The sequence below is a fragment of the Aphelocoma coerulescens genome, chromosome 3 (genome assembly GCF_041296385.1).
Source record: "Aphelocoma coerulescens isolate FSJ_1873_10779 chromosome 3, UR_Acoe_1.0, whole genome shotgun sequence".
Classification (NCBI taxonomy): domain Eukaryota; kingdom Metazoa; phylum Chordata; class Aves; order Passeriformes; family Corvidae; genus Aphelocoma; species Aphelocoma coerulescens.
In genome coordinates, this window is record NC_091016.1 from 124,429,496 (window position 1) to 124,456,934 (window position 27,439).

Sequence of the window (27,439 nt, forward strand, 5' to 3'; positions counted from 1 at the left end):
AAAATTCCTGGGAAATTCAAAGGAAATTCCTGGAAAATTCATGAGAAATTCCTGGAAAATAGAAATTCCAGGAAAATTCCTGGAAAATTCAAGGGAAATTCAAGGGAAATTCAAGGGGAATTCTGGAAAATTCCTGGAAAATTTAAGGAAAATTCCTGGGAAATTCAAAGGAAATTCCTGGAAAATTCATGAGAAATTCCCGGAAAATTCCCATAAAATTCTAAGGGAAATTCCAGGAAAATTCCTGGAGAATTCAAGGGAAATTCAAGGGGAATTCTGGAAAATTCCTGGAAAATTTAAGGAAAATTCCTGGAAAATTCATGAGAAATTCCTGGAAAATTCCCATAAAATTCTAAGGGAAATTCCAGGAAAATTCCAGGAAAATTCAAGGGAAATTCAAGGGGAATTCTGGAAAATTCCTGGAAAATTTAAGGAAAATTCCTGGGAAATTCGAAGGAAATTCCTGGAAATTTCATGAGAAATTCCTGGAAAATTCCCATAAAATTCTAAGGGAAATTCTCGGAAAATTCCTGGAAAATTCAAGGGAAATTCAAGGGGAATTCTGGAAAATTCCTGGAAAATTCAAGGGAAATTCAAGGGGAATTCTGGAAAATTCCTGGAAAATTTAAGGAAAATTCCTGGGAAATTCAAAGGAAATTCCTGGAAAATTCATGAGAAATTCCCAGAAAATTCCTGAAAAATTCAAGGGAAATTCCTGGGACACTGAAGGTAAACTCAAGGCAAAATTCCTGGAAAATTCAAGGCAAATTCCTGGAAAAACTTCTGGAAAAAAAACCCCACGGAATGAGTTGAACAACCGGGAAAACGGAGGAAAAAAGAGGAAAAATCCAGAGCTGGACCCTCAAATCCTGTTATTTGGGAGAAATTTGGGATGTGAGAAGAGCACAAATTTCGGGAATTTGGGGCTGGGCCCGGCAGGAAAAAGCAGGAAAAGCAGGAAAAGCAGGAAAAGCAGGAAAAAGCAGGAAAAGCAGGCGAAGGAAAACAACGCCCCGCAAGCGCGAGGAGAACAAAACACACGGAACGTGCCGGAATTCCTTTGGAAAAAGAACTTTTCATTCCCAGATCCCCAGGAAAAGCCGGATGGTGCCTGAAGTCACTTGAGCAGCTTGAAATTCCGGAGGTGCCGCTGCACCTGATCCTTGGGATAAGGCCGGAGCGCCAGGCACGTGGGAATGCCCTCGGGCTGCTCCGTCCACAGGAGGTGCTCGACGCCCTTTTCCCTCAGGATCTGCTCCAAATCCATCAGGGAAGCTTCATCCGGAGCCTGCGGAGATGGAAAAAGCGGGAATGAGTTCTTTTCCCAGCGGGAATTCATCCGGAGATGGAAAAAGCGGGAATGAGTTCTTTTCCCAGCGGGAATTCATCCAGAGCCTGCGGAGATGGAAAAAGCGGGAATGAGTTCTTTTCCCAGGGAAGCTTCACCTGGAGCCTGCGGAGATGGAAAAAGTGGGAATGAGTCCTTTTCCCAGGGAAGCTTCATCCGGAGATGGAAAAAGTGGGAATGAGTTCTTTTCCCAGGGAAGCTTCATCCGGAGATGGAAAAAGTGGGAATGAGTTCTTTTCCCAGCGGGAATTCATCCGGAGATGGAAAAAGTGGGAATGAGTTCTTTTCCCAGGGAAGCTTCATCCGGAGCCTGCGGAGATGGAAAAAGTGGGAATGAGTTCTTTTCCCAGGGAAGCTTCATCCGGAGATGGAAAAAGTGGGAATGAGTTCTTTTCCCAGCGGGAATTCATCCGGAGATGGAAAAAGTGGGAATGAGTTCTTTTCCCAGGGAAGCTTCATCCGGAGCCCGCGGAGATGGAAAAAGCGGGAATGAGTTCTTTTCCCAGCGGGAATTCGTCCCCCATCCCAACCCGAGCTTCCTGTGGTGGTTTCTGCTCTCATTCCTGGGTTGTTTTTTTTTTTGGATGGCGGGTGGGGACATTTTTTTGAGGATAGGTGGGGAAACCACGGGAGAGCGAAGAATCTTTGGGAATGGTGGCGTTTGGAAAAGCTTTTGGAGGCGGCGGGGTGCGAGCGCTCCCATCGAGTTGTGGCTCCCGAAATCCGCGTGGAGCTGAAATCCCGGCGGGATTTGGGACTCCAGCACCGCCCTGGGCACTTCCAAACCCTTTTCCATGAGGGAATTCCTCCCCATATCCAACAAAACCTCCCTCAGGAACAACTTGAGGCCGTTCCCTCTCCTCCTCTCCCTGAGAGCACAACCCCACCCCCTCTTCCTGTAAAGACACAAAAAAAAAAAAACCCCCTCCGAACCTCCTTTTTTTCCCCACCCCGCCCTCTTCCCAGCTCCCGCAGCTCCAAGATATTCCCACAAATCCCAATTTCCCCCCTCCCTCCTCCCCACCGCGCCGATTTCCCCTCACGCCCCCTCCGCCCGCCCAACATGGCGCCCGCCCAACATGGCGCCCGCCCTCCCCTCAGCGCGCCGCTCCCATCATGCCCCGCGCACCTCCAGCACCACGGTCCTCATGGCGCCGCCCTGCTCCAGGTACGCGGCGGTGTCGGGACGCTCCCGGTACGCGTGAGCGGCGGCCAGCGCGGCGTGGCAACCTTGGGCCACCACCGCGCCCAGCGGCCACGACCGCGGAGGCCGCGCCAGGTCCCCGCGGAGCACCACGTACTGCACCAGCGCCGCCGGGGCCGCCATGCTGCCGTACGGCGCCGCGGGGGCTGCCGGGAGCAAGGGCGGCCCGGAGCGGCGCGCAGGGCGCCGCCATCTTGGCGTACGGCACGGCGGCCGGCGTGATGACGCACTTCCGGCGGCGCGGAGGCGCGCGGTTTGAGGTGGGCGCGGGGCCCTCAGGGAGGGTTCGGGGTTTTGGGGGGGATTTTTTGGGGTTTTGGGGGGGATTTTTTGGGGTTTTTGGGGGGATTTTTGGAAAATTTGGGGTTTTGGGGAGGGATCGGGAGCCGCTCGAGCTCCGTTTGGGGACGTCAAGGCCTGGAGGGGGCTCCTGAGTCCCGCGGAGCCTTGGCCGGGTCGCGCTGGGGGAGCAGCGGGGGCGCGGCCGGGGCCCCTCACGGGGCTGTGGGAATTCCCTTGGGATCATCCCTGATATTCCCTGTGGGATCATCCCTGTCCTTCCCTTGGGATCTTCCCTGTCCTTCCATGGGATCATCCCTGTCCTTCCCTTGGGATCATCCCTGTCCTTCCTTGGGATCATCCCTGTCCTTCTTTGGGATCATCCCTGTCCTTCCTTGGGATCATCCCTGTCCTTCCTTGTGGGATCATCCCTGTCCTTCCATGGGATCATCCCTGTCCTTCCCATGGGATCATCCCTGTCCTTCCCATGGGATCATCCCTGACCTTCCTTGGGATCATCCCTGTCCTTCCCTTGGGATCATCCCTGTCCTTCCATGGGATCATCCCTGTCCTTTTTTGGGATCATCCCTGTCCTTCCTTGGGATCATCCCTGTCCTTCCCTTGGGATCATCCCTGTCCTTCCATGGGATCATCCCTGTCCTTCCCTGTGGGATCATCCCTGTCCTTCCCATGGGATCATCCCTGTCCTTCCCTGTGGGATCATCCCTGTCCTTCCCATGGGATCATCCCTGTCCTTCTTTGGGATCATCCCTGTCCTTCCTTGGGATCATCCCTGTCCTTCCCTGTGGGATCATCCCTGTCCTTCCCTGTGGGATCATCCCTGTCCTTCTTTGGGATCATCCCTGTCCTTCATTGGGATCATCCCTGTCCTTCCATGGGATCATCCCTGTCCTTCCCATGGGATCATCCCTGTCCTTCTTTGGGATCATCCCTGTCCTTCCTTGGGATCATCCCTGTCCTTCCCATGGGATCATCCCTGTCCTTCTTTGGGATCATCCCTGTCCTTCTTTGGGATCATCCCTGTCCTTCCCTGTGGGATCATCCCTGTCCTTCTTTGGGATCATCCCTGTCCTTCTTTGGGATCATCCCTGTCCTTCCCTGTGGGATCATCCCTGTCCTTCTTTGGGATCATCCCTGTCCTTTCTTGGGATCATCCCTGTCCTTCTTTGGGATCATCCCTGTCCTTCATTGGGATCATCCCTGTCCTTCCCTTCGGATCATCCCTGTCCTTCTTTGGGATCATCCCTGTCCTTCCCATGGGATCATCCCTGTCCTTCTTTGGGATCATCCCTGTCCTTCCCATGGGATCATCCCTGTCCTTCCTTGGGATCATCCCTGTCCTTCCCTGTGGGATCATCCCTGTCCTTCCATGGGATCATCCCTGTCCTTCCCTGTGGGATCATCCCTGTCCTTCCCTTGGGATCATCCCTGTCCTTCTTTGGGATCATCCCTGTCCTTCCATGGGATCATCCCTGTCCTTCCCATGGGATCATCCCTGTCCTTCCCTGTGGGATCATCCCTGTCCTTCCTTGGGATCATCCCTGTCCTTCTTTGGGATCATCCCTGTCCTTCTTTGGGATCATCCCTGTCCTTCCCTGTGGGATCATCCCTGTCCTTCCTTGGGATCATCCCTGTCCTTCTTTGGGATCATCCCTGTCCTTCCTTGGGATCATCCCTGTCCTTCCCTGTGGGATCATCCCTGTCCTTCCCTTTGGGATCATCCCTGTCCTTCCCTGTGGGATCATCCCTGTCCTTCCCTTGGGATCATCCCTGTCCTTCTTTGGGATCATCCCTGTCCTTCTTTGGGATCATCCCTGTCCTTCCCATGGGATCATCCCTGTCCTTCTTTGGGATCATCCCTGTCCTTCCTTGGGATCATCCCTGTCCTTCCCTGTGGGATCATCCCTGTCCTTCCATGGGATCATCCCTGTCCTTCCCATGGGATCATCCCTGTCCTTCCTTGGGATCATCCCTGTCCTTCCCTGTGGGATCATCCCTGTCCTTCCTTGGGATCATCCCTGTCCTTCTTTGGGATCATCCCTTCCCTTCCCTGTGGGATCATCCCTGTCCTTCTTTGGGATCATCCCTGTCCTTCTTTGGGATCATCCCTGTCCTTCCTTGGGATCATCCCTGTCCTTCTTTGGGATCATCCCTGTCCTTCATTGGGATCATCCCTGTCCTTCCCATGGGATCATCCCTGTCCTTCCCTGTGGGATCATCCCTGTCCTTCTTTGGGATCATCCCTGTCCTTCCCATGGGATCATCCCTGTCCCTCATTGGGATCATCCCTGTCCTTCCTTGGGATCATCCCTGTCCTTCCCTTCGGATCATCCCTGTCCTTCTTTGGGATCATCCCTGTCCTTCCCTGTGGGATCATCCCTGTCCTTCCCTTGGGATCATCCCTGTCCTTCTTTGGGATCATCCCTGTCCTTCCATGGGATCATCCCTGTCCTTCCCATGGGATCATCCCTGTCCTTCCCTTGGGATCATCCCTGTCCTTCCTTGGGATCATCCCTGTCCTTCCCATGGGATCATCCCTGTCCTTCCCATGGGATCATCCCTGTCCTTCCTTGGGATCATCCCTGTCCTTCTTTGGGATCATCCCTGTCCTTCCTTGGGATCATCCCTGTCCTTCCCTGTGGGATCATCCCTGTCCTTCCCTTGGGATCATCCCTGTCCTTCTTTGGGATCATCCCTGTCCTTCTTTGGGATCATCCCTGTCCTTCCCATGGGATCATCCCTGTCCTTCTTTGGGATCATCCCTGTCCTTCCTTGGGATCATCCCTGTCCTTCCCTGTGGGATCATCCCTGTCCTTCCATGGGATCATCCCTGTCCTTCCCATGGGATCATCCCTGTCCTTCCTTGGGATCATCCCTGTCCTTCCCTGTGGGATCATCCCTGTCCTTCCTTGGGATCATCCCTGTCCTTCTTTGGGATCATCCCTTCCCTTCCCTGTGGGATCATCCCTGTCCTTCTTTGGGATCATCCCTGTCCTTCTTTGGGATCATCCCTGTCCTTCCTTGGGATCATCCCTGTCCTTCTTTGGGATCATCCCTGTCCTTCATTGGGATCATCCCTGTCCTTCCCATGGGATCATCCCTGTCCTTCCCTGTGGGATCATCCCTGTCCTTCTTTGGGATCATCCCTGTCCTTCCCATGGGATCATCCCTGTCCCTCATTGGGATCATCCCTGTCCTTCCTTGGGATCATCCCTGTCCTTCCCTTCGGATCATCCCTGTCCTTCCATGGGATCATCCCTGTCCTTCCCTTGGGATCATCCCTGTCCTTCCCTTGGGATCATCCCTGTCCTTCCATGGGATCATCCCTGTCCTTCCATGGGATCATCCCTGTCCTTCTTTGGGATCATCCCTGTCCTTCTTTGGGATCATCCCTGTCCTTCCTTGGGATCATCCCTGTCCTTCTTTGGGATCATCCCTGTCCTTCATTGGGATCATCCCTGTCCTTCCCATGGGATCATCCCTGTCCTTCCCTGTGGGATCATCCCTGTCCTTCTTTGGGATCATCCCTGTCCTTCCCATGGGATCATCCCTGTCCCTCATTGGGATCATCCCTGTCCTTCCTTGGGATCATCCCTGTCCTTCCCTTCGGATCATCCCTGTCCTTCCATGGGATCATCCCTGTCCTTCCCTTGGGATCATCCCTGTCCTTCCCTTGGGATCATCCCTGTCCTTCCATGGGATCATCCCTGTCCTTCCATGGGATCATCCCTGTCCTTCTTTGGGATCATCCCTGTCCTTCCCATGGGATCATCCCTGTCCTTCCATGGGATCATCCCTGTCCTTCCCTGTGGGATCATCCCTGTCCTTCCCATGGGATCATCCCTGTCCTTCCCATGGGATCATCCCTGTCCTTCCATGGGATCATCCCTGTCCTTCCCATGGGATCATCCCTGTCCTTCCCTGTGGGATCATCCCTGTCCTTCATTGGGATCATCCCTGTCCTTCCATGGGATCATCCCTGTCCTTCTTTGGGATCATCCCTGTCCTTCCTTGGGATCATCCCTGTCCTTCCCATGGGATCATCCCTGTCCTTCTTTGGGATCATCCCTGTCCTTCTTTGGGATCACCCCTGTCCTTCCTTGGGATCATCCCTGTCCTTCCCATGGGATCATCCCTGTCCTTCTTTGGGATCATCCCTGTCCTTCCCTTGGGATCATCCCTGTCCTTCTTTGGGATCATCCCTGTCCTTCCCTTGGGATCATCCCTGTCCTTCCCATGGGATCATCCCTGTCCTTCCTTGGGATCATCCCTGTCCTTCTTTGGGATCATCCCTGTCCTTCCCTGTGGGATCATCCCTGTCCTTCTTTGGGATCATCCCTGTCCTTCCCATGGGATCATCCCTGTCCTTCCTTGGGATCATCCCTGTCCTTCTTTGGGATCATCCCTGTCCTTCCATGGGATCATCCCTGTCCTTCCCTTGGGATCATCCCTGTCCTTCCATGGGATCATCCCTGTCCTTCTTTGGGATCATCCCTGTCCTTCCTTGGGATCATCCCTGTCCTTCTTTGGGATCATCCCTGTCCTTCCATGGGATCATCCCTGTCCTTCCCTTGGGATCATCCCTGTCCTTCCCATGGGATCATCCCTGTCCTTCCCTTGGGATCATCCCTGTCCTTCCCATGGGATCATCCCTGTCCTTCCTTGGGATCATCCCTGTCCTTCCATGGGATCATCCCTGTCCTTCCCTTGGGATCATCCCTGTCCTTCCCTTGGGATCATCCCTGTCCTTCCATGGGATCATCCCTGTCCTTCCTTGGGATCATCCCTGTCCTTCTTTGGGATCATCCCTGTCCTTCCATGGGATCATCCCTGTCCTTCCCTGTGGGATCATCCCTGTCCTTCCCTTGGGATCATCCCTGTCCTTCCATGGGATCATCCCTGTCCTTCCCATGGGATCATCCCTGTCCTTCCATGGGATCATCCCTGTCCTTCCCATGGGATCATCCCTGTCCTTCATTGGGATCATCCCTGTCCTTCCATGGGATCATCCCTGTCCTTCCTTGGGATCATCCCTGTCCTTCCCTTGGGATCATCCCTGTCCTTCCCATGGGATCATCCCTGTCCTTCCTTGGGATCATCCCTGTCCTTCCCATGGGATCATCCCTGTCCTTCTTTGGGATCATCCCTGTCCTTCCCTTGGGATCATCCCTGTCCTTCCCATGGGATCATCCCTGTCCTTCTTTGGGATCATCCCTGTCCTTCCATGGGATCATCCCTGTCCTTCTTTGGGATCATCCCTGTCCTTCCCATGGGATCATCCCTGTCCTTCCTTGGGATCATCCCTGTCCTTCCATGGGATCATCCCTGTCCTTCTTTGGGATCATCCCTGTCCTTCCATGGGATCATCCCTGTCCTTCTTTGGGATCATCCCTGTCCTTCCTTGGGATCATCCCTGTCCTTCTTTGGGATCATCCCTGTCCTTCCTTGGGATCATCCCTGTCCTTCTTTGGGATCATCCCTGTCCTTCCCTTGGGATCATCCCTGTCCTTCCATGGGATCATCCCTGTACTTCCATGGGATCATCCCTGTCCTTCTTTGGGATCATCCCTGTCCTTCCTTGGGATCATCCCTGTCCTTCCCATGGGATCATCCCTGTCCTTCTTTGGGATCATCCCTGTCCTTCCCTTGGGATCATCCCTGTCCTTCCATGGGATCATCCCTGTCCTTCCCATGGGATCATCCCTGTCCTTCTTTGGGATCATCCCTGTCCTTCCTTGGGATCATCCCTGTCCTTCCCTGGGATCATCCCTGTCCTTCTTTGGGATCACCCCTGTCCTTCCTTGGGATCACCCCTGTCCTTCCTTGGGATCATCCCTGTCCTTCTTTGGGATCATCCCTGTCCTTCCTTGGGATCATCCCTGTCCTTCCCATGGGATCATCCCTGTCCTTCCATGGGATCATCCCTGTCCTTCTTTGGGATCATCCCTGTCCTTCCTTGGGATCATCCCTGTCCTTCCCATGGGATCATCCCTGTCCTTCCATGGGATCATCCCTGTCCTTCCCATGGGATCATCCCTGTCCTTCCATGGGATCATCCCTGTCCTTCCCATGGGATCATCCCTGTCCTTCCCTTGGGATCATCCCTGTCCTTCCATGGGATCATCCCTGTCCTTCTTTGGGATCATCCCTGTCCTTCATTGGGATCATCCCTGTCCTTCCCTTGGGATCATCCCTGTCCTTCCCATGGGATCATCCCTGTCCTTCATTGGGATCATCCCTGTCCTTCCCTGGGATCATCCCTGTCCTTCTTTGGGATCACCCCTGTCCTTCCTTGGGATCATCCCTGTCCTTCCTTGGGATCATCCCTGTCCTTCCCTTGGGATCATCCCTGTCCTTCCTTGGGATCATCCCTGTCCTTCCCATGGGATCATCCCTGTCCTTCTTTGGGATCATCCCTGTCCTTCTTTTGGATCATCCCTGTCCTTCCTTGGGATCATCCCTGTCCTTCCCATGGGATCATCCCTGTCCTTCCATGGGATCATCCCTGTCCTTCTTTGGGATCATCCCTGTCCTTCCTTGGGATCATCCCTGTCCTTCCCATGGGATCATCCCTGTCCTTCCATGGGATCATCCCTGTCCTTCCCATGGGATCATCCCTGTCCTTCCATGGGATCATCCCTGTCCTTCCCATGGGATCATCCCTGTCCTTCCCTTGGGATCATCCCTGTCCTTCCATGGGATCATCCCTGTCCTTCCCATGGGATCATCCCTGTCCTTCCCTTGGGATCATCCCTGTCCTTCCATGGGATCATCCCTGTCCTTCATTGGGATCATCCCTGTCCTTCCCATGGGATCATCCCTGTCCTTCTTTGGGATCATCCCTGTCCTTCCATGGGATCATCCCTGTCCTTCCCATGGGATCATCCCTGTCCTTCTTTGGGATCATCCCTGTCCTTCCCTGTGGGATCATCCCTGTCCTTCCTTGGGATCATCCCTGTCCTTCATTGGGATCATCCCTGTCCTTCTTTGGGATCATCCCTGTCCTTCCCTTGGGATCATCCCTGTCCTTCCCATGGGATCATCCCTGTCCTTCCATGGGATCATCCCTGTCCTTCTTTGGGATCATCCCTGTCCTTCCTTGGGATCATCCCTGTCCTTCCCATGGGATCATCCCTGTCCTTCTTTGGGATCATCCCTGTCCTTCCCTGTGGGATCATCCCTGTCCTTCCCATGGGATCATCCCTGTCCTTCTTTGGGATCATCCCTGTCCTTCTTTGGGATCATCCCTGTCCTTCCTTGGGATCATCCCTGTCCTTCTTTGGGATCATCCCTGTCCTTCCTTGGGATCATCCCTGTCCTTCCCTGTGGGATCATCCCTGTCCTTCCCTGTGGGATCATCCCTGTCCTTCCCTTGGGATCATCCCTGTCCTTCCCTGTGGGATCATCCCTGTCCTTCCATGGGATCATCCCTGTCCTTCCATGGGATCATCCCTGTCCTTCCCATGGGATCATCCCTGTCCTTCTTTGGGATCATCCCTGTCCTTCTTTGGGATCATCCCTGTCCTTCTTTGGGATCATCCCTGTCCTTCCCATGGGATCATCCCTGTCCTTCCCTGTGGGATCATCCCTGTCCTTCCATGGGATCATCCCTGTCCTTCCCTTGGGATCATCCCTGTCCTTCCCTTGGGATCATCCCTGTCCTTCTTTGGGATCATCCCTGTCCTTCCATGGGATCATCCCTGTCCTTCCCTTGGGATCATCCCTGTCCTTCTTTGGGATCATCCCTGTCCTTCCCTTGGGATCATCCCTGTCCTTCCATGGGATCATCCCTGTCCTTCCATGGGATCATCCCTGTCCTTCCCTTGGGATCATCCCTGTCCTTCTTTGGGATCATCCCTGTCCTTCCCTGTGGGATCATCCCTGTCCTTCCATGGGATCATCCCTGTCCTTCCATGGGATCATCCCTGTCCTTCCCTTGGGATCATCCCTGTCCTTCCTTGGGATCATCCCTGTCCTTCCCTTGGGATCATCCCTGTCCTTCCCTTGGGATCATCCCTCTCCTTCCATGGGATCATCCCTGTCCTTCCTTGGGATCATCCCTGTCCTTCCCTTGGGATCATCCCTGTCCTTCCCTTGGGATCATCCCTCTCCTTCCATGGGATCATCCCTGTCCTTCCTTGGGATCATCCCTGTCCTTCCATGGGATCATCCCTGTCCTTCTTTGGGATCATCCCTGTCCTTCCCTTGGGATCATCCCTGTCCTTCCATGGGATCATCCCTGTCCTTCCATGGGATCATCCCTGTCCTTCTTTGGGATCATCCCTGTCCTTCCCATGGGATCATCCCTGTCCTTCTTTGGGATCATCCCTGTCCTTCCCTTGGGATCATCCCTGTCCTTCCATGGGATCATCCCTGTCCTTCCTTGGGATCATCCCTGTCCTTCATTGGGATCATCCCTGTCCTTCCCTTGGGATCATCCCTGTCCTTCCCTATGGGATCATCCCTGTCCTTCTTTGGGATCATCCCTGTCCTTCCCATGGGATCATCCCTGTCCTTCCCATGGGATCATCCCTGTCCTTCTTTGGGATCATCCCTGTCCTTCCCTGTGGGATCATCCCTGTCCTTCCTTGGGATCATCCCTGTCCTTCCCTTTGGGATCATCCCTGTCCTTCCCATGGGATCATCCCTGTCCTTCTTTGGGATCATCCCTGTCCCTCATTGGGATCATCCCTGTCCTTCCCATGGGATCATCCCTGTCCTTCCATGGGATCATCCCTGTCCTTCCTTGGGATCATCCCTGTCCTTCCCTGTGGGATCATCCCTGTCCTTCCCATGGGATCATCCCTGTCCTTCTTTGGGATCATCCCTGTCCTTCCCATGGGATCATCCCTGTCCTTCCTTGGGATCATCCCTGTCCTTCTTTGGGATCATCCCTGTCCTTCCCATGGGATCATCCCTGTCCTTCCTTGGGATCATCCCTGTCCTTCCCATGGGATCATCCCTGTCCTTCCATGGGATCATCCCTGTCCTTCCCATGGGATCATCCCTGTCCTTCCTTGGGATCATCCCTGTCCTTCTTTGGGATCATCCCTGTCCTTCCCATGGGATCATCCCTGTCCTTCCTTGGGATCATCCCTGTCCTTCCCATGGGATCATCCCTGTCCTTCCTTGGGATCATCCCTGTCCTTCTTTGGGATCATCCCTGTCCTTCCCTGTGGGATCATCCCTGTCCTTCCCATGGGATCATCCCTGTCCTTCCCTTTGGGATCATCCCTGTCCTTCCCTGTGGGATCATCCCTGTCCTTCTTTGGGATCATCCCTGTCCTTCCCTGTGGGATCATCCCTGTCCTTCCTTGGGATCATCCCTGTCCTTCTTTGGGATCATCCCTGTCCTTCTTTGGGATCATCCCTGTCCTTCCCATGGGATCATCCCTGTCCTTCCTTGGGATCATCCCTGTCCTTCCCTTTGGGATCATCCCTGTCCTTCCCTGTGGGATCATCCCTGTCCTTCTTTGGGATCATCCCTGTCCTTCCCTGTGGGATCATCCCTGTCCTTCCTTGGGATCATCCCTGTCCTTCTTTGGGATCATCCCTGTCCTTCTTTGGGATCATCCCTGTCCTTCCCATGGGATCATCCCTGTCCTTATTTGGGATCATCCCTGTCCTTCCATGGGATCATCCCTGTCCTTCCATGGGATCATCCCTGTCCTTCCCATGGGATCATCCCTGTCCTTCTTTGGGATCATCCCTGTCCTTCCATGGGATCATCCCTGTCCTTCCTTGGGATCATCCCTGTCCTTCCCATGGGATCATCCCTGTCCCTCATTGGGATCATCCCTGTCCTTCCATGGGATCATCCCTGTCCTTCCCTGTGGGATCATCCCTGTCCTTCCATGGGATCATCCCTGTCCTTCCCATGGGATCATCCCTGTCCCTCATTGGGATCATCCCTGTCCTTCCATGGGATCATCCCTGTCCTTCCATGGGATCATCCCTGTCCTTCCTTGGGATCATCCCTGTCCTTCCATGGGATCATCCCTGTCCTTCCTTGGGATCATCCCTGTCCCTCATTGGGATCATCCCTGTCCTTCCATGGGATCATCCCTGTCCTTCCTTGGGATCATCCCTGTCCTTCCATGGGATCATCCCTGTCCTTCCATGGGATCATCCCTGTCCTTCCTTGTGGGATCATCCCTGTCCTTCCATGGGATCATCCCTGTCCTTCCCATGGGATCATCCCTGTCCTGCCTTGGGATCATCCCTGTCCTTCCATGGGATCATCCCTGTCCTTCCTTGGGATCATCCCTGTCCTTCCATGGGATCATCCCTGTCCTTCCTTGTGGGATCATCCCTGTCCTTCCTTGGGATCATCCCTGTCCTTCCCATGGGATCATCCCTGTCCTTCCTTGGGATCATCCCTGTCCTTCCCATGGGATCATCCCTGTCCTTCCTTGGGATCATCCCTGTCCTTCCCATGGGATCATCCCTGTCCTTCCCATGGGATCATCCCTGTCCTTCCTTGGGATCATCCCTGTCCTTCTTTGGGATCATCCCTGTCCTTCCCATGGGATCATCCCTGTCCTTCCTTGGGATCATCCCTGTCCTTCCATGGGATCATCCCTGTCCTTCCCATGGGATCATCCCTGTCCTTCTTTGGGATCATCCCTGTCCTTCCCATGGGATCATCCCTGTCCTTCTTTGGGATCATCCCTGTCCTTCCTTGGGATCATCCCTGTCCTTCTTTGGGATCATCCCTGTCCTTCCCATGGGATCATCCCTGTCCTTCTTTGGGATCATCCCTGTCCTTCCCATGGGATCATCCCTGTCCTTCCTTGGGATCATCCCTGTCCTTCTTTGGGATCATCCCTGTCCTTCCTTGGGATCATCCCTGTCCTTCTTTGGGATCATCCCTGTCCTTCCCTTGGGATCATCCCTGTCCTTCCTTGGGATCATCCCTGTCCTTCCTTGGGATCATCCCTGTCCTTCCCATGGGATCATCCCTGTCCTTCCCTTGGGATCATCCCTGTCCTTCATTGGGATCATCCCTGTCCTTCCCATGGGATCATCCCTGTCCTTCCATGGGATCATCCCTGTCCTTCTTTGGGATCATCCCTGTCCTTCCCTTGGGATCATCCCTGTCCTTCCCATGGGATCATCCCTGTCCTTCCCTGTGGGATCATCCCTGTCCTTCTTTGGGATCATCCCTGTCCTTCCCATGGGATCATCCCTGTCCTTCCTTGGGATCATCCCTGTCCTTCTTTGGGATCATCCCTGTCCTTCCCATGGGATCATCCCTGTCCTTCCCTTGGGATCATCCCTGTCCTTCCTTGGGATCATCCCTGTCCTTCTTTGGGATCATCCCTGTCCTTCCTTGGGATCATCCCTGTCCTTCCATGGGATCATCCCTGTCCTTCTTTGGGATCATCCCTGTCCTTCCCATGGGATCATCCCTGTCCTTCCTTGGGATCATCCCTGTCCTTCCCATGGGATCATCCCTGTCCTTCTTTGGGATCATCCCTGTCCTTCTTTGGGATCATCCCTGTCCTTCCCTGTGGGATCATCCCTGTCCTTCCCTTGGGATCATCCCTGTCCTTCCCTGTGGGATCATCCCTGTCCTTCCCATGGGATCATCCCTGTCCTTCTTTGGGATCATCCCTGTCCTTCCTTGGGATCATCCCTGTCCTTCCATGGGATCATCCCTGTCCTTCTTTGGGATCATCCCTGTCCTTCCCATGGGATCATCCCTGTCCTTCCTTGGGATCATCCCTGTCCTTCCCATGGGATCATCCCTGTCCTTCTTTGGGATCATCCCTGTCCTTCTTTGGGATCATCCCTGTCCTTCCCTGTGGGATCATCCCTGTCCTTCCCTTGGGATCATCCCTGTCCTTCCCTGTGGGATCATCCCTGTCCTTCCCATGGGATCATCCCTGTCCTTCCCATGGGATCATCCCTGTCCTTCCCTTGGGATCATCCCTGTCCTTCTTTGGGATCATCCCTGTCCTTCTTTGGGATCATCCCTGTCCTTCCCATGGGATCATCCCTGTCCTTCCTTGGGATCATCCCTGTCCTTCCTTGGGATCATCCCTGTCCTTCTTTGGGATCATCCCTGTCCTTCCCTGTGGGATCATCCCTGTCCTTCCCTGTGGGATCATCCCTGTCCTTCCATGGGATCATCCCTGTCCTTCCATGGGATCATCCCTGTCCTTCCTTGGGATCTTCCCTGTCCTTCCCATGGGATCATCCCTGTCCTTCTTTGGGATCATCCCTGTCCTTCCTTGGGATCATCCCTGTCCTTCCCTGTGGGATCATCCCTGTCCTTCCCATGGGATCATCCCTGTCCTTCTTTGGGATCATCCCTGTCCTTCCCATGGGATCATCCCTGTCCTTCCATGGGATCATCCCTGTCCTTCCCTGTGGGATCATCCCTGTCCTTCTTTGGGATCATCCCTGTCCTTCCCTGTGGGATCATCCCTGTCCTTCCTTGGGATCATCCCTGTCCTTCCCTTGGGATCATCCCTGTCCTTCCATGGGATCATCCCTGTCCTTCTTTGGGATCATCCCTGTCCTTCCCTTGGGATCATCCCTGTCCTTCCTTGGGATCATCCCTGTCCTTCCCTTGGGATCATCCCTGTCCTTCTTTGGGATCATCCCTGTCCTTCCCATGGGATCATCCCTGTCCTTCCCATGGGATCATCCCTGTCCTTCTTTGGGATCATCCCTGTCCTTCCCTTGGGATCATCCCTGTCCTTCCCTTGGGATCATCCCTGTCCTTCTTTGGGATCATCCCTGTCCTTCCATGGGATCATCCCTGTCCTTCCTTGGGATCATCCCTGTCCTTCTTTGGGATCATCCCTGTCCTTCTTTGGGATCATCCCTGTCCTTCCCATGGGATCATCCCTGTCCTTCCCATGGGATCATCCCTGTCCTTCTTTGGGATCATCCCTGTCCTTCCTTGGGATCATCCCTGTCCTTCTTTGGGATCATCCCTGTCCTTCCCATGGGATCATCCCTGTCCTTCCCTGTGGGATCATCCCTGTCCTTCTTTGGGATCATCCCTGTCCTTCCCATGGGATCATCCCTGTCCTTCCTTGGGATCATCCCTGTCCTTCTTTGGGATCATCCCTGTCCTTCCCATGGGATCATCCCTGTCCTTCCCTTGGGATCATCCCTGTCCTTCCTTGGGATCATCCCTGTCCTTCTTTGGGATCATCCCTGTCCTTCCTTGGGATCATCCCTGTCCTTCCATGGGATCATCCCTGTCCTTCTTTGGGATCATCCCTGTCCTTCCCATGGGATCATCCCTGTCCTTCCTTGGGATCATCCCTGTCCTTCCCATGGGATCATCCCTGTCCTTCTTTGGGATCATCCCTGTCCTTCTTTGGGATCATCCCTGTCCTTCCCTGTGGGATCATCCCTGTCCTTCCCTTGGGATCATCCCTGTCCTTCCCTGTGGGATCATCCCTGTCCTTCCCATGGGATCATCCCTGTCCTTCTTTGGGATCATCCCTGTCCTTCCTTGGGATCATCCCTGTCCTTCCATGGGATCATCCTTGTCCTTCCTTGGGATCATCCCTGTCCTTCCTTGGGATCATCCCTGTCCTTCCCATGGGATCATCCCTGTCCTTCCCATGGGATCATCCCTGTCCTTCCCTTGGGATCATCCCTGTCCTTCTTTGGGATCATCCCTGTCCTTCTTTGGGATCATCCCTGTCCTTCCCATGGGATCATCCCTGTCCTTCCTTGGGATCATCCCTGTCCTTCCTTGGGATCATCCCTGTCCTTCTTTGGGATCATCCCTGTCCTTCCCTGTGGGATCATCCCTGTCCTTCCCTGTGGGATCATCCCTGTCCTTCCATGGGATCATCCCTGTCCTTCCATGGGATCATCCCTGTCCTTCCTTGGGATCTTCCCTGTCCTTCCCATGGGATCATCCCTGTCCTTCTTTGGGATCATCCCTGTCCTTCCTTGGGATCATCCCTGTCCTTCCCTGTGGGATCATCCCTGTCCTTCCCATGGGATCATCCCTGTCCTTCTTTGGGATCATCCCTGTCCTTCCCATGGGATCATCCCTGTCCTTCCATGGGATCATCCCTGTCCTTCCCTGTGGGATCATCCCTGTCCTTCTTTGGGATCATCCCTGTCCTTCCCTGTGGGATCATCCCTGTCCTTCCTTGGGATCATCCCTGTCCTTCCCTTGGGATCATCCCTGTCCTTCCATGGGATCATCCCTGTCCTTCTTTGGGATCATCCCTGTCCTTCCCTTGGGATCATCCCTGTCCTTCCTTGGGATCATCCCTGTCCTTCCCTTGGGATCATCCCTGTCCTTCTTTGGGATCATCCCTGTCCTTCCCATGGGATCATCCCTGTCCTTCCATGGGATCATCCCTGTCCTTCCTTGGGATCATCCCTGTCCTTCTTTGGGATCATCCCTGTCCTTCCCATGGGATCATCCCTGTCCTTCCCATGGGATCATCCCTGTCCTTCTTTGGGATCATCCCTGTCCTTCCTTGGGATCATCCCTGTCCTTCTTTGGGATCATCCCTGTCCTTCCCATGGGATCATCCCTGTCCTTCCCTTGGGATCATCCCTGTCCTTCCTTGGGATCATCCCTGTCCTTCTTTGGGATCATCCCTGTCCCTCATTGGGATCATCCCTGTCCTTCCTTGGGATCATCCCTGTCCTTCTTTGGGATCATCCCTGTCCTTCCCATGGGATCATCCCTGTCCTTCCTTGGGATCATCCCTGTCCTTCCTTGGGATCATCCCTGTCCTTCCCTGTGGGATCATCCCTGTCCTTCTTTGGGATCATCCCTGTCCTTCCCTGTGGGATCATCCCTGTCCTTCCCATGGGATCATCCCTGTCCTTCCCTTGGGATCATCCCTGTCCTTCCCTTTGGGATCATCCCTGTCCTTCCCATGGGATCATCCCTGTCCTTCTTTGGGATCATCCCTGTCCTTCCTTGGGATCATCCCTGTCCTTCATTGGGATCATCCCTGTCCTTCTTTGGGATCATCCCTGTCCTTCCCATGGGATCATCCCTGTCCTTCCCATGGGATCATCCCTGTCCTTCCTTGGGATCATCCCTGTCCTTCCCATGGGATCATCCCTGTCCTTCTTTGGGATCATCCCTGTCCTTCCCATGGGATCATCCCTGTCCTTCTTTGGGATCATCCCTGTCCTTCCCATGGGATCATCCCTGTCCTTCCCTGTGGGATCATCCCTGTCCTTCATTGGGATCATCCCTGTCCTTCCCATGGGATCATCCCTGTCCTTCATTGGGATCATCCCTGTCCTTCCATGGGATCATCCCTGTCCTTCCCTGTGGGATCATCCCTGTCCTTCCCTTGGGATCATCCCTGTCCTTCATTGGGATCATCCCTGTCCTTCTTTGGGATCATCCCTGTCCTTCCCATGGGATCATCCCTGTCCTTCCCATGGGATCATCCCTGTCCTTCCTTGGGATCATCCCTGTCCTTCTTTGGGATCATCCCTGTCCTTCCCATGGGATCATCCCTGTCCTTCCTTGGGATCATCCCTGTCCTTCCCTGTGGGATCATCCCTGACCTTCATTGGGGTCTTCCCTGTCCTTCCTATGGGATCATCCCTGTCCTTCCTTGGGATCATCCCTGTCCTTCCCATGGGATCATCCCTGTCCTTCTTTGGGATCATCCCTGTCCTTCCCTGTGGGATCATCCCTGTCCTTCTTTGGGATCATCCCTGTCCTTCCCTTGGGATCATCCCTGTCCTTCCTTGGGATCATCCCTGTCCTCCCATGGGATCATCCCTGTCCTTCCCATGGGATCATCCCTGTCCTTCCATGGGATCATCCCTGTCCTTCTTTGGGATCATCCCTGTCCTTCCATGGGATCATCCCTGTCCTTCCCTGTGGGATCATCCCTGTCCTTCCATGGGATCATCCCTGTCCTTCCCTGTGGGATCATCCCTGTCCTTCCTTGGGATCATCCCTGTCCTTCATTGGGATCATCCCTGTCCTTCCCTGTGGGATCATCCCTGTCCTTCCCTGTGGGATCATCCCTGTCCTTCCTTGGGATCATCCCTGTCCTTCTTTGGGATCATCCCTGTCCTTCCCATGGGATCATCCCTGTCCTTCCATGGGATCATCCCTGTCCTTCCCTGTGGGATCATCCCTGTCCTTCTTTGGGATCATCCCTGTCCTTCCCTGTGGGATCATCCCTGTCCTTCCTTGGGATCATCCCTGTCCTTCCCTTGGGATCATCCCTGTCCTTCCATGGGATCATCCCTGTCCTTCTTTGGGATCATCCCTGTCCTTCCCTTGGGATCATCCCTGTCCTTCCTTGGGATCATCCCTGTCCTTCCCTTGGGATCATCCCTGTCCTTCTTTGGGATCATCCCTGTCCTTCCCATGGGATCATCCCTGTCCTTCCCATGGGATCATCCCTGTCCTTCTTTGGGATCATCCCTGTCCTTCCCTTGGGATCATCCCTGTCCTTCCCTTGGGATCATCCCTGTCCTTCTTTGGGATCATCCCTGTCCTTCCATGGGATCATCCCTGTCCTTCCTTGGGATCATCCCTGTCCTTCTTTGGGATCATCCCTGTCCTTCTTTGGGATCATCCCTGTCCTTCCCATGGGATCATCCCTGTCCTTCCCATGGGATCATCCCTGTCCTTCTTTGGGATCATCCCTGTCCTTCCTTGGGATCATCCCTGTCCTTCTTTGGGATCATCCCTGTCCTTCCCATGGGATCATCCCTGTCCTTCCCTTGGGATCATCCCTGTCCTTCCTTGGGATCATCCCTGTCCTTCTTTGGGATCATCCCTGTCCCTCATTGGGATCATCCCTGTCCTTCCTTGGGATCATCCCTGTCCTTCTTTGGGATCATCCCTGTCCTTCCCATGGGATCATCCCTGTCCTTCCTTGGGATCATCCCTGTCCTTCCTTGGGATCATCCCTGTCCTTCCCTGTGGGATCATCCCTGTCCTTCTTTGGGATCATCCCTGTCCTTCCCTGTGGGATCATCCCTGTCCTTCCCATGGGATCATCCCTGTCCTTCCCTTGGGATCATCCCTGTCCTTCCCTTTGGGATCATCCCTGTCCTTCCCATGGGATCATCCCTGTCCTTCTTTGGGATCATCCCTGTCCCTCATTGGGATCATCCCTGTCCTTCCTTGGGATCATCCCTGTCCTTCATTGGGATCATCCCTGTCCTTCTTTGGGATCATCCCTGTCCTTCCCATGGGATCATCCCTGTCCTTCCCATGGGATCATCCCTGTCCTTCCTTGGGATCATCCCTGTCCTTCCCATGGGATCATCCCTGTCCTTCTTTGGGATCATCCCTGTCCTTCTTTGGGATCATCCCTGTCCTTCCCATGGGATCATCCCTGTCCTTCTTTGGGATCATCCCTGTCCTTCCCATGGGATCATCCCTGTCCTTCCCTGTGGGATCATCCCTGTCCTTCATTGGGATCATCCCTGTCCTTCCCATGGGATCATCCCTGTCCTTCATTGGGATCATCCCTGTCCTTCCATGGGATCATCCCTGTCCTTCCCTGTGGGATCATCCCTGTCCTTCCCTTGGGATCATCCCTGTCCTTCATTGGGATCATCCCTGTCCTTCTTTGGGATCATCCCTGTCCTTCCCATGGGATCATCCCTGTCCTTCCCATGGGATCATCCCTGTCCTTCCTTGGGATCATCCCTGTCCTTCTTTGGGATCATCCCTGTCCTTCCCATGGGATCATCCCTGTCCTTCCTTGGGATCATCCCTGTCCTTCCCTGTGGGATCATCCCTGACCTTCATTGGGGTCTTCCCTGTCCTTCCTATGGGATCATCCCTGTCCTTCCTTGGGATCATCCCTGTCCTTCCCATGGGATCATCCCTGTCCTTCTTTGGGATCATCCCTGTCCTTCCCTGTGGGATCATCCCTGTCCTTCTTTGGGATCATCCCTGTCCTTCTTTGGGATCATCCCTGTCCTTCCCTTGGGATCATCCCTGTCCTTCCTTGGGATCATCCCTGTCCTCCCATGGGATCATCCCTGTCCTTCCCATGGGATCATCCCTGTCCTTCCATGGGATCATCCCTGTCCTTCTTTGGGATCATCCCTGTCCTTCCATGGGATCATCCCTGTCCTTCCCTGTGGGATCATCCCTGTCCTTCCATGGGATCATCCCTGTCCTTCCCTGTGGGATCATCCCTGTCCTTCCTTGGGATCATCCCTGTCCTTCATTGGGATCATCCCTGTCCTTCCCTGTGGGATCATCCCTGTCCTTCCCTGTGGGATCATCCCTGTCCTTCCTTGGGATCATCCCTGTCCTTCTTTGGGATCATCCCTGTCCTTCCCATGGGATCATCCCTGTCCTTCCTTGGGATCATCCCTGTCCTTCCATGGGATCATCCCTGTCCTTCTTTGGGATCATCCCTGTCCTTCTTTGGGATCATCCCTGTCCTTCCCATGGGATCATCCCTGTCCTTCTTTGGGATCATCCCTGTCCTTCATTGGGATCATCCCTGTCCTTCCCTGTGGGATCATCCCTGTCCTTCCTTGGGATCATCCCTGTCCTTCCCATGGGATCATCCCTGTCCTTCCATGGGATCATCCCTGTCCTTCCTTGGGATCATCCCTGTCCTTCCATGGGATCATCCCTGTCCTTCTTTGGGATCATCCCTGTCCTTCCATGGGATCATCCCTGTCCTTCCCTTGGGATCATCCCTGTCCTTCTTTGGGATCATCCCTGTCCTTCCCTGTGGGATCATCCCTGTCCTTCCCATGGGATCATCCCTGTCCTTCCTTGGGATCATCCCTGTCCTTCCCATGGGATCATCCCTGTCCTTCCCATGGGATCATCCCTGTCCTTCCCTGTGGGATCATCCCTCTCCCTCTCCCCTCCCTTCTCCCCCCCCCCTCCATTCCCAAAATTCCCTCCCCCTTCCCAAATTCCCGGCCCCTTTTCCCCGTGACCAAAACACCACAATCCCCACATTTATGGGAATTCCATGGGATTTCTTCCATCTCTTTCCAGATCCTTCAGGATTCTCCCGCTCTGGGATCGCTCCAGGTGTTCCCCAACATTCCCGAGGGATGGATCCCGGCGAAGAAAAGCGGGAATCTCCCTCCTCTCTTGGAGAGCGGGAAAAGAACGGGAATGAGGACGGGAACCGGGAATTCCCACTGGGTGAGTCCTTGGGAACGCGGCCTCGATTCCCAAGAATTCCCAAAAATCCACCCTTTGGAAAAACGATCCCAAGCGGGGTTGATTTGGGGTTTTATTTTTTTTCCCGTGGATTTTCCCTTCGTTTCGCCATTCCCTCTTGGAATTTTGGGGGGGGCTTATCCCGTTTTTCCAGGAGTGTTGGCCCACCTGGAAATGTTGGAATTCCGGGCGCACCGGGAAGCGGTGGAGCAGGAAGAGAAGGAAAGGCGGGAAGAGAAATCGGCTTTCCTAAAATCCAAAATCCGGGAATTGCGGCTCCGGCGGGATCAACTCCGGGAAAAACTGGAGCTGCTGGAAAAGGTGGTGAGGGAGGAATTCCAGGAGGAGTTTTCCAAGGAAATCTTGGCTGCTCCATCCTTGGGAATTCCCACTTTGGGATGAGCTTTGAGGTTTTTTCCAGGGATTTTTGGCTGAGCTCTCCTCTCTCCCGGGTTTTGGAGCAGCTTGGAAAAGATGGAATTCCCTCGGATCCGGCTCTTCCCAAGCCTCGGGAGGTGCTGGAGTGGAAAATCAGGAATCTCCGGGAGCTGCTCCAGGTTTTCCAGCTGACAGGTAACTGGGATCTGCTGGATTTTGGGAATGGAGGCTGGAATTCCCGAGGGATCGGAGCCTTTGGGGTGGGGGGGGGGATGCTGGAAAAACGGGAATTCCCGGCTTGGGATTTCTGGGCTGAAAAGTCTGGAAAAGTCATCCGAGGGAAGGAATTCTTGGGAATCGGGCGGATTCCTCGGGAATGAGGAGGGGGAGTTGGGAATTGGGGGGATTCCTTGGGAACGAGGGGGTTTCCTTGGGAATTGGGTGGTTTTCTTTGGGAATTGGGCGGTTTTCTTTGGGAATGAGGTGGTTTCCTTGGGAATGAGGTGGTTTCCTTGGGAATGAGGCAGTTTCCTTGGGAATGAGGCACTTTCCTTGGGAATTGGAGAGTTTCCCATGGGAATGAGGTGGGGAACTTGGGAATTGTGTGGATTCCTTGGGAACTAAAGAGTTTCCTTGGGAATGGGGTGGTTTCCTTGGGAATGAGGGGGTTAATTTGGGAATGAGGCGGTTTCCTTGGGAATTGGAGAGTTTCCCTTGGGAATTGGGAATTGGAACGTTTTCCTTGGGAATTCAGGAGTTTCCTTGGGAATGAGGCGCTTTCCTTGGGAATGAAAGAGTTTCCTTGGGAATTGGGCGGTTTCCTTGGGAATTGCATTAATTCCTTGGGAATGAGGCAGTTTTCTTTGGGAATGAGGTGGTTTCCTTGGGAATGAGGCGATTTCCTTGGGAATGCGGGGGTTAATTTGGGAATGAGGCGGTTTCCTTGGGAATTGGAGAGTTTCCCATGGGAATGGGGTGGGGAACTTGGGAATTGTGTGGATTCCTTGGGAATTACAGAGTTTCCTTGGGAATGAGGGAGTTAATTTGGGAATGAGGTGGTTTCCTTGGGAATTGGAGAGTTTCCCATGGGAATGAGGTTGGGAACTTGGGAATTGGGTAGAAAATTTGGGAATGAAGCAGTTTTCTTGGGAATTAGGCAGTCACTTTGGGAATTGGGCGGTTTCCTTGGGAATTGGAGCGTTTTCCTTGGGAATTAACCAGGTTCCTTGGGAATGAGGCAGTTTTCCTTGGGAATGAGGCAGGTAATGTGGGAATGAGGGGGTTAATTTGGGAATGAGGCGCTTTCCTTGGGAATGAAAGAGTTTCCCCTGGGAATGGGGTGGGGAACTTGGGAATTGTGTGGATTCCTTGGGAATTAAAGAGTTTCCTTGGGAATGAGGCAGTTAATTTGGGAATGAGGTGATTTCCTTGGGAATGAGGGGGTTAATTTGGGAATGAGGCAGTTTCCTTGGGAATTGGAGAGTTTCCCATGGGAATGAGGTGGGGAACTTGGGAATTGTGTGGATTCCTTGGGAACTAAAGAGTTTCCTTGGGAATGAGGTGGTTTTTTTGGGAATGAGGCGTTTTCCTTGGGAATGAGGGGGTTAATTTGGGAATGAGGTGGTTTCCTTGGGAAGAGTTTCCTTGGAGAGTGGAGTTTCCTTGGAATGAGGTGGTTTCCTTGGAGAGTTTCCTATGGGAATGAGGTTGGGAACTTAATAATTGGGTAGAAAATTTGGGAATGAAGCAGTTTTCTTGGGAATTAGGCAGTCACTTTGGGAATTGGGCGGTTTCCTTGGGAATTGGAGCGTTTTCCTTGGGAATTAACCAGGTTCCTTGGGAATGAGGCAGTTGTCCTTGGGAATGAGGCAGGTAATGTGGGAATGAGGGGGTTAATTTGGGAATGAGGCGCTTTCCTTGGGAATTGGAGAGTTTCCCATGGGAATGAGGTGGGGAACTTGGGAATTGTGTGGATTCCTTGGGAATTAAAGAGTTTCCTTGGGAATGAGGTGGTTTCCTTGGGAATGAGGCACTTTCCTTGGGAATTGGGTCGAGAATTTGGGAATGAAGCAGTTTTCTTGGGAATTAGGCAGTCACTTTGGGAATTGGGCGGTTTCCTTGGGAATGAGGTGGTTTCCTTGGGAATTGGAGCATTTTCCTTGGGAATTCAGGAGTTTCCTTGGGAATTGGGAAGTTTCCTTGGGAATTGGGAAGTTTCCTTGGGAATTGTGTAGTTTCCTTGGGAATGAGGCAGTTTTCCTGGGGAATGAGGTGGGTAATGTGGGAATTAGGTGGGGAATTTGGGAATGAGGCGCTTTCCTTGGGAATGAAAGCGTTTCCTTGGGAATGACGTGGATAACTTGGGAACGAAACACTTTTCCTTGGGAATTGAGAGGTTTCCTTGGGAATTCCCCAGTTTTCCTTGGGAATGAGGGGGTTAATTTGGGAATGAGGCGCTTTCCTTGGGAATTGGAGAGTTTCCCATGGGAATGGGGTGGGGAACTTGGGAACGAAACACTTTTCCTTGGGAATTGAGAGGTTTCCTTGGGAATTCCCCACTTTTCTTCGGGAATTCCCCATTTTTCCTGGGAACCAGCCACCTCCCCCCCCCAAACCCCTGGAATCTTCCCCCCTCCCCCCCCCTCCCTCGAAGCATTCCCGGAGAATTCCCCGGCCCATTCCCTATCCCGGAATTCCCAGGGATCAGCGGGAAGCTCTCCAAGCACGGCATCTCCTTCTCCTTCCGCACGGCCTTCGAGGGCTCCTTCCTGGATCGCTTCCACCTGGAGCTGCTGGCGCGGCCGGAATCCCGGGAATTCCGCATCCAGCGCCATTCCATCCCCCCCTTCATCCCCCTGGAGCAGCTCGCCCGGAAATTCCTGCCCTCGGATCTCCGGGGATTCCTGGATGTCCTTTTCCAGCACCTCAACGCCTTCGTGGGGAGGAGGCACCAGCTGGAGCAATTCCAGGTGGGAAGGGTTGGGAATTCCGTAGGGAATGTGGGCCGGGGATCCTCGATCCGGGTGGGAATTGGGGTTTTCCAGGTGGAGGTGGGGTTTGGGGTTTGGGGAAGGGGGAGATCCAGGGAAATCTGTGGTGGCTTTTCCGGAGGGGAAGGAGAGCGGGAGAGCTGGGATTTGGGAAGAGGGGAAACAGGGAATGGCTTCCCGGTGGGAATGGGGGGGGGTTCTTGGGAAGGGATTCCCGGCTGGGCTGGAATTCCCAGAGAATCCCTGGGAATGCCCAAGGAAAGGCTGGAGCAGCCTGGGATCAGCGGGGGAGGGGCCGGGCTGGGAATGGGATGGGATTGAAGCTGCGTGGATCCCAGGCAAAGCATCCCGGGATTCTGGGATCCAGGAGGCTGCGAATCCATGCCCAGGGGTTTTTCTGGGAGTCGGGGATGGGAAAGGGAAGGGAGACCCTTCCTGGAGTGCCGAGATTGCCAGGGAAGGGCCTGGAGGCCGGAATTCCTTCCCGCAGAGGAGTCGGGATGGGGCTGGATCCAATGCCAGGCTGGGAGAGGCGGGAATGGAGGGATTTCCCTGGGAAAGGGGAGCTCGGGCTGGGATCTTGGGAAGGGATTCCCGGCTGCGCTGGAATTCCCAGGGAATCCCTGGGAGCATCCAAGGAAAGGCTGGATCCACCTGGGATCACCGGGGGGTCGGGATGGGATGGGATTGAAGGTCCCGTCCCACCCAATCCCGGCTGGAATTCCGGGATCCCGGGATCCCAGCACTCTCCTGCTGTGCAGCTTCTCCTCTCCCCGCTCCATCCCAAATCCCACCGCAATTCCCGGCTCCATCCCAAAATCCTCAATCCCGATCCTCGCTGAGACATCTCCGGCCGGCGTTCCCGGCAATCCCAGGGCTCTCCTGAATCCAGGGATTTGAGGCCGGCCTGGGATGGGATCCCTGGATCGGAGCAGGGTCGAGGTTTGGGTGGATTTTGGGGATTCCCTGGAATTCTGGAGCCTCCAGATTTCCCTTTTCCCGCTGATTGTTGTCGGGCAAATCCCGGATTTTTGGGGCTTGGAAGTGCTTTGGGAATCCCAAGGGTTGGGAAAAGGAGGGGCCTTTCCTGCAGCAGCTCAGGGATGGAATTATCCCGGGAATTCTCCCCTCGGAGCCGCTTCCCGAGGCTGGAGGGGATCTGGGATTTGGGATAAAGGGATGGGAAACAGGGAATGGATTCAGTGGGAAAGGGGAGCTTGGGGTGGGATCTTGGGAAGGAATTCCTGGATGGGCTGGAATTCCCAGGGAATGCCCGGATCCCTGGCAGTGCCCAAGGAAAGGCTGGAGCAGCCTGGGATCATCGGGGGAGGTGCCGGGCTGGGAATGGGATGGGATTGAAGCTGCGTGGATCCCATCCCGGAATTCCAGGATTCCGGAATCCCAGCACTCTCCTGTCCCCCGCTCCCTCCCAAATCCCACCGGAATTCCTGGAATCCCAAAATCCTCCATCCCAATCCTTTGCGAGAAATCTCCGGCCGACATTCCCGGCAATCCCAGGGAATTCCCGAATCCGGGCATTTGGACGTTCCCGGCCTGGGATGGGATCCCTGGATTTGGGGATTCCCTGGAATTCAGGAACCTCTTGGATCTCCTTTTCCCACTGATGGTTGTCGGGCAAATCCCGGATTTTTGACCTCGGAAGCATCGGGAATCCCAAAGACCGGGAAGAGCCGCCACCTCCCCAGGCTGGAATTTTCCCGGGAATTCCCCCCCTTCCCAAACTGGAAAAACCCCGGAATCCCAAACCCTCCCATTCCCGACCAAACCTTTCCCAGCGGGAATTCTTCCCTCTCTTCCCTGGAATTTCCCCCTCCACCAGGAGCAGTTTTCCGAGTGGATCCAAGGAATTCCCCGTCGGAATTCCCTGTGCAACCTCCTGAGCTTCCGGTACGGAATTCCCGGGAAAAGCGGCGGCGGCGGCGCCTTCCGGGCGCGGCTCCTCTACGCCGATCCCTGCCGGAGCCTCCCTTCGGAAGTCGCCGTCTCCGGCTCCGGTGAGCGGCGATTCCGAGGATTTCTCGGGATTTGGGATCGCTGGCCACCATTCCCGAGGTGGGAGGGGG

General features: G+C 54.2%; 2 protein-coding genes across 2 annotated transcripts in view; one reads left to right on the forward strand and one right to left on the reverse strand.

Moving 5' to 3' along the window:
* Window positions 1–1,055: 1,055 nt before the first annotated feature.
* Window positions 1,056–2,738, reverse strand: PTRHD1 (peptidyl-tRNA hydrolase domain containing 1). Its single transcript, XM_069011880.1, has 2 exons — window positions 2,478–2,738; window positions 1,056–1,288 (listed from the first exon to the last, which is right to left on the reverse strand). Exons 1-2 carry the CDS (start codon window positions 2,673–2,675, stop codon window positions 1,118–1,120), a joined length of 369 nt encoding a protein of 122 aa, XP_068867981.1. The 5' UTR covers window positions 2,676–2,738; the 3' UTR covers window positions 1,056–1,117.
* Window positions 2,739–2,757: 19 nt separating this feature from the next.
* The window catches only part of CENPO (centromere protein O), a 29,307-nt gene continuing 4,625 nt past the window's right edge, over window positions 2,758–27,439 (forward strand). Inside the window, exons 1-6 of the mRNA XM_069011879.1 lie at window positions 2,758–2,812; window positions 21,817–21,969; window positions 22,142–22,308; window positions 22,452–22,560; window positions 25,066–25,334; window positions 27,196–27,370. Of these exons, the coding sequence (XP_068867980.1) occupies window positions 21,876–21,969; window positions 22,142–22,308; window positions 22,452–22,560; window positions 25,066–25,334; window positions 27,196–27,370 (814 nt within the window). The 5' untranslated portion in view covers window positions 2,758–2,812; window positions 21,817–21,875. The remainder of the gene's footprint in view (window positions 2,813–21,816; window positions 21,970–22,141; window positions 22,309–22,451; window positions 22,561–25,065; window positions 25,335–27,195; window positions 27,371–27,439) is intronic.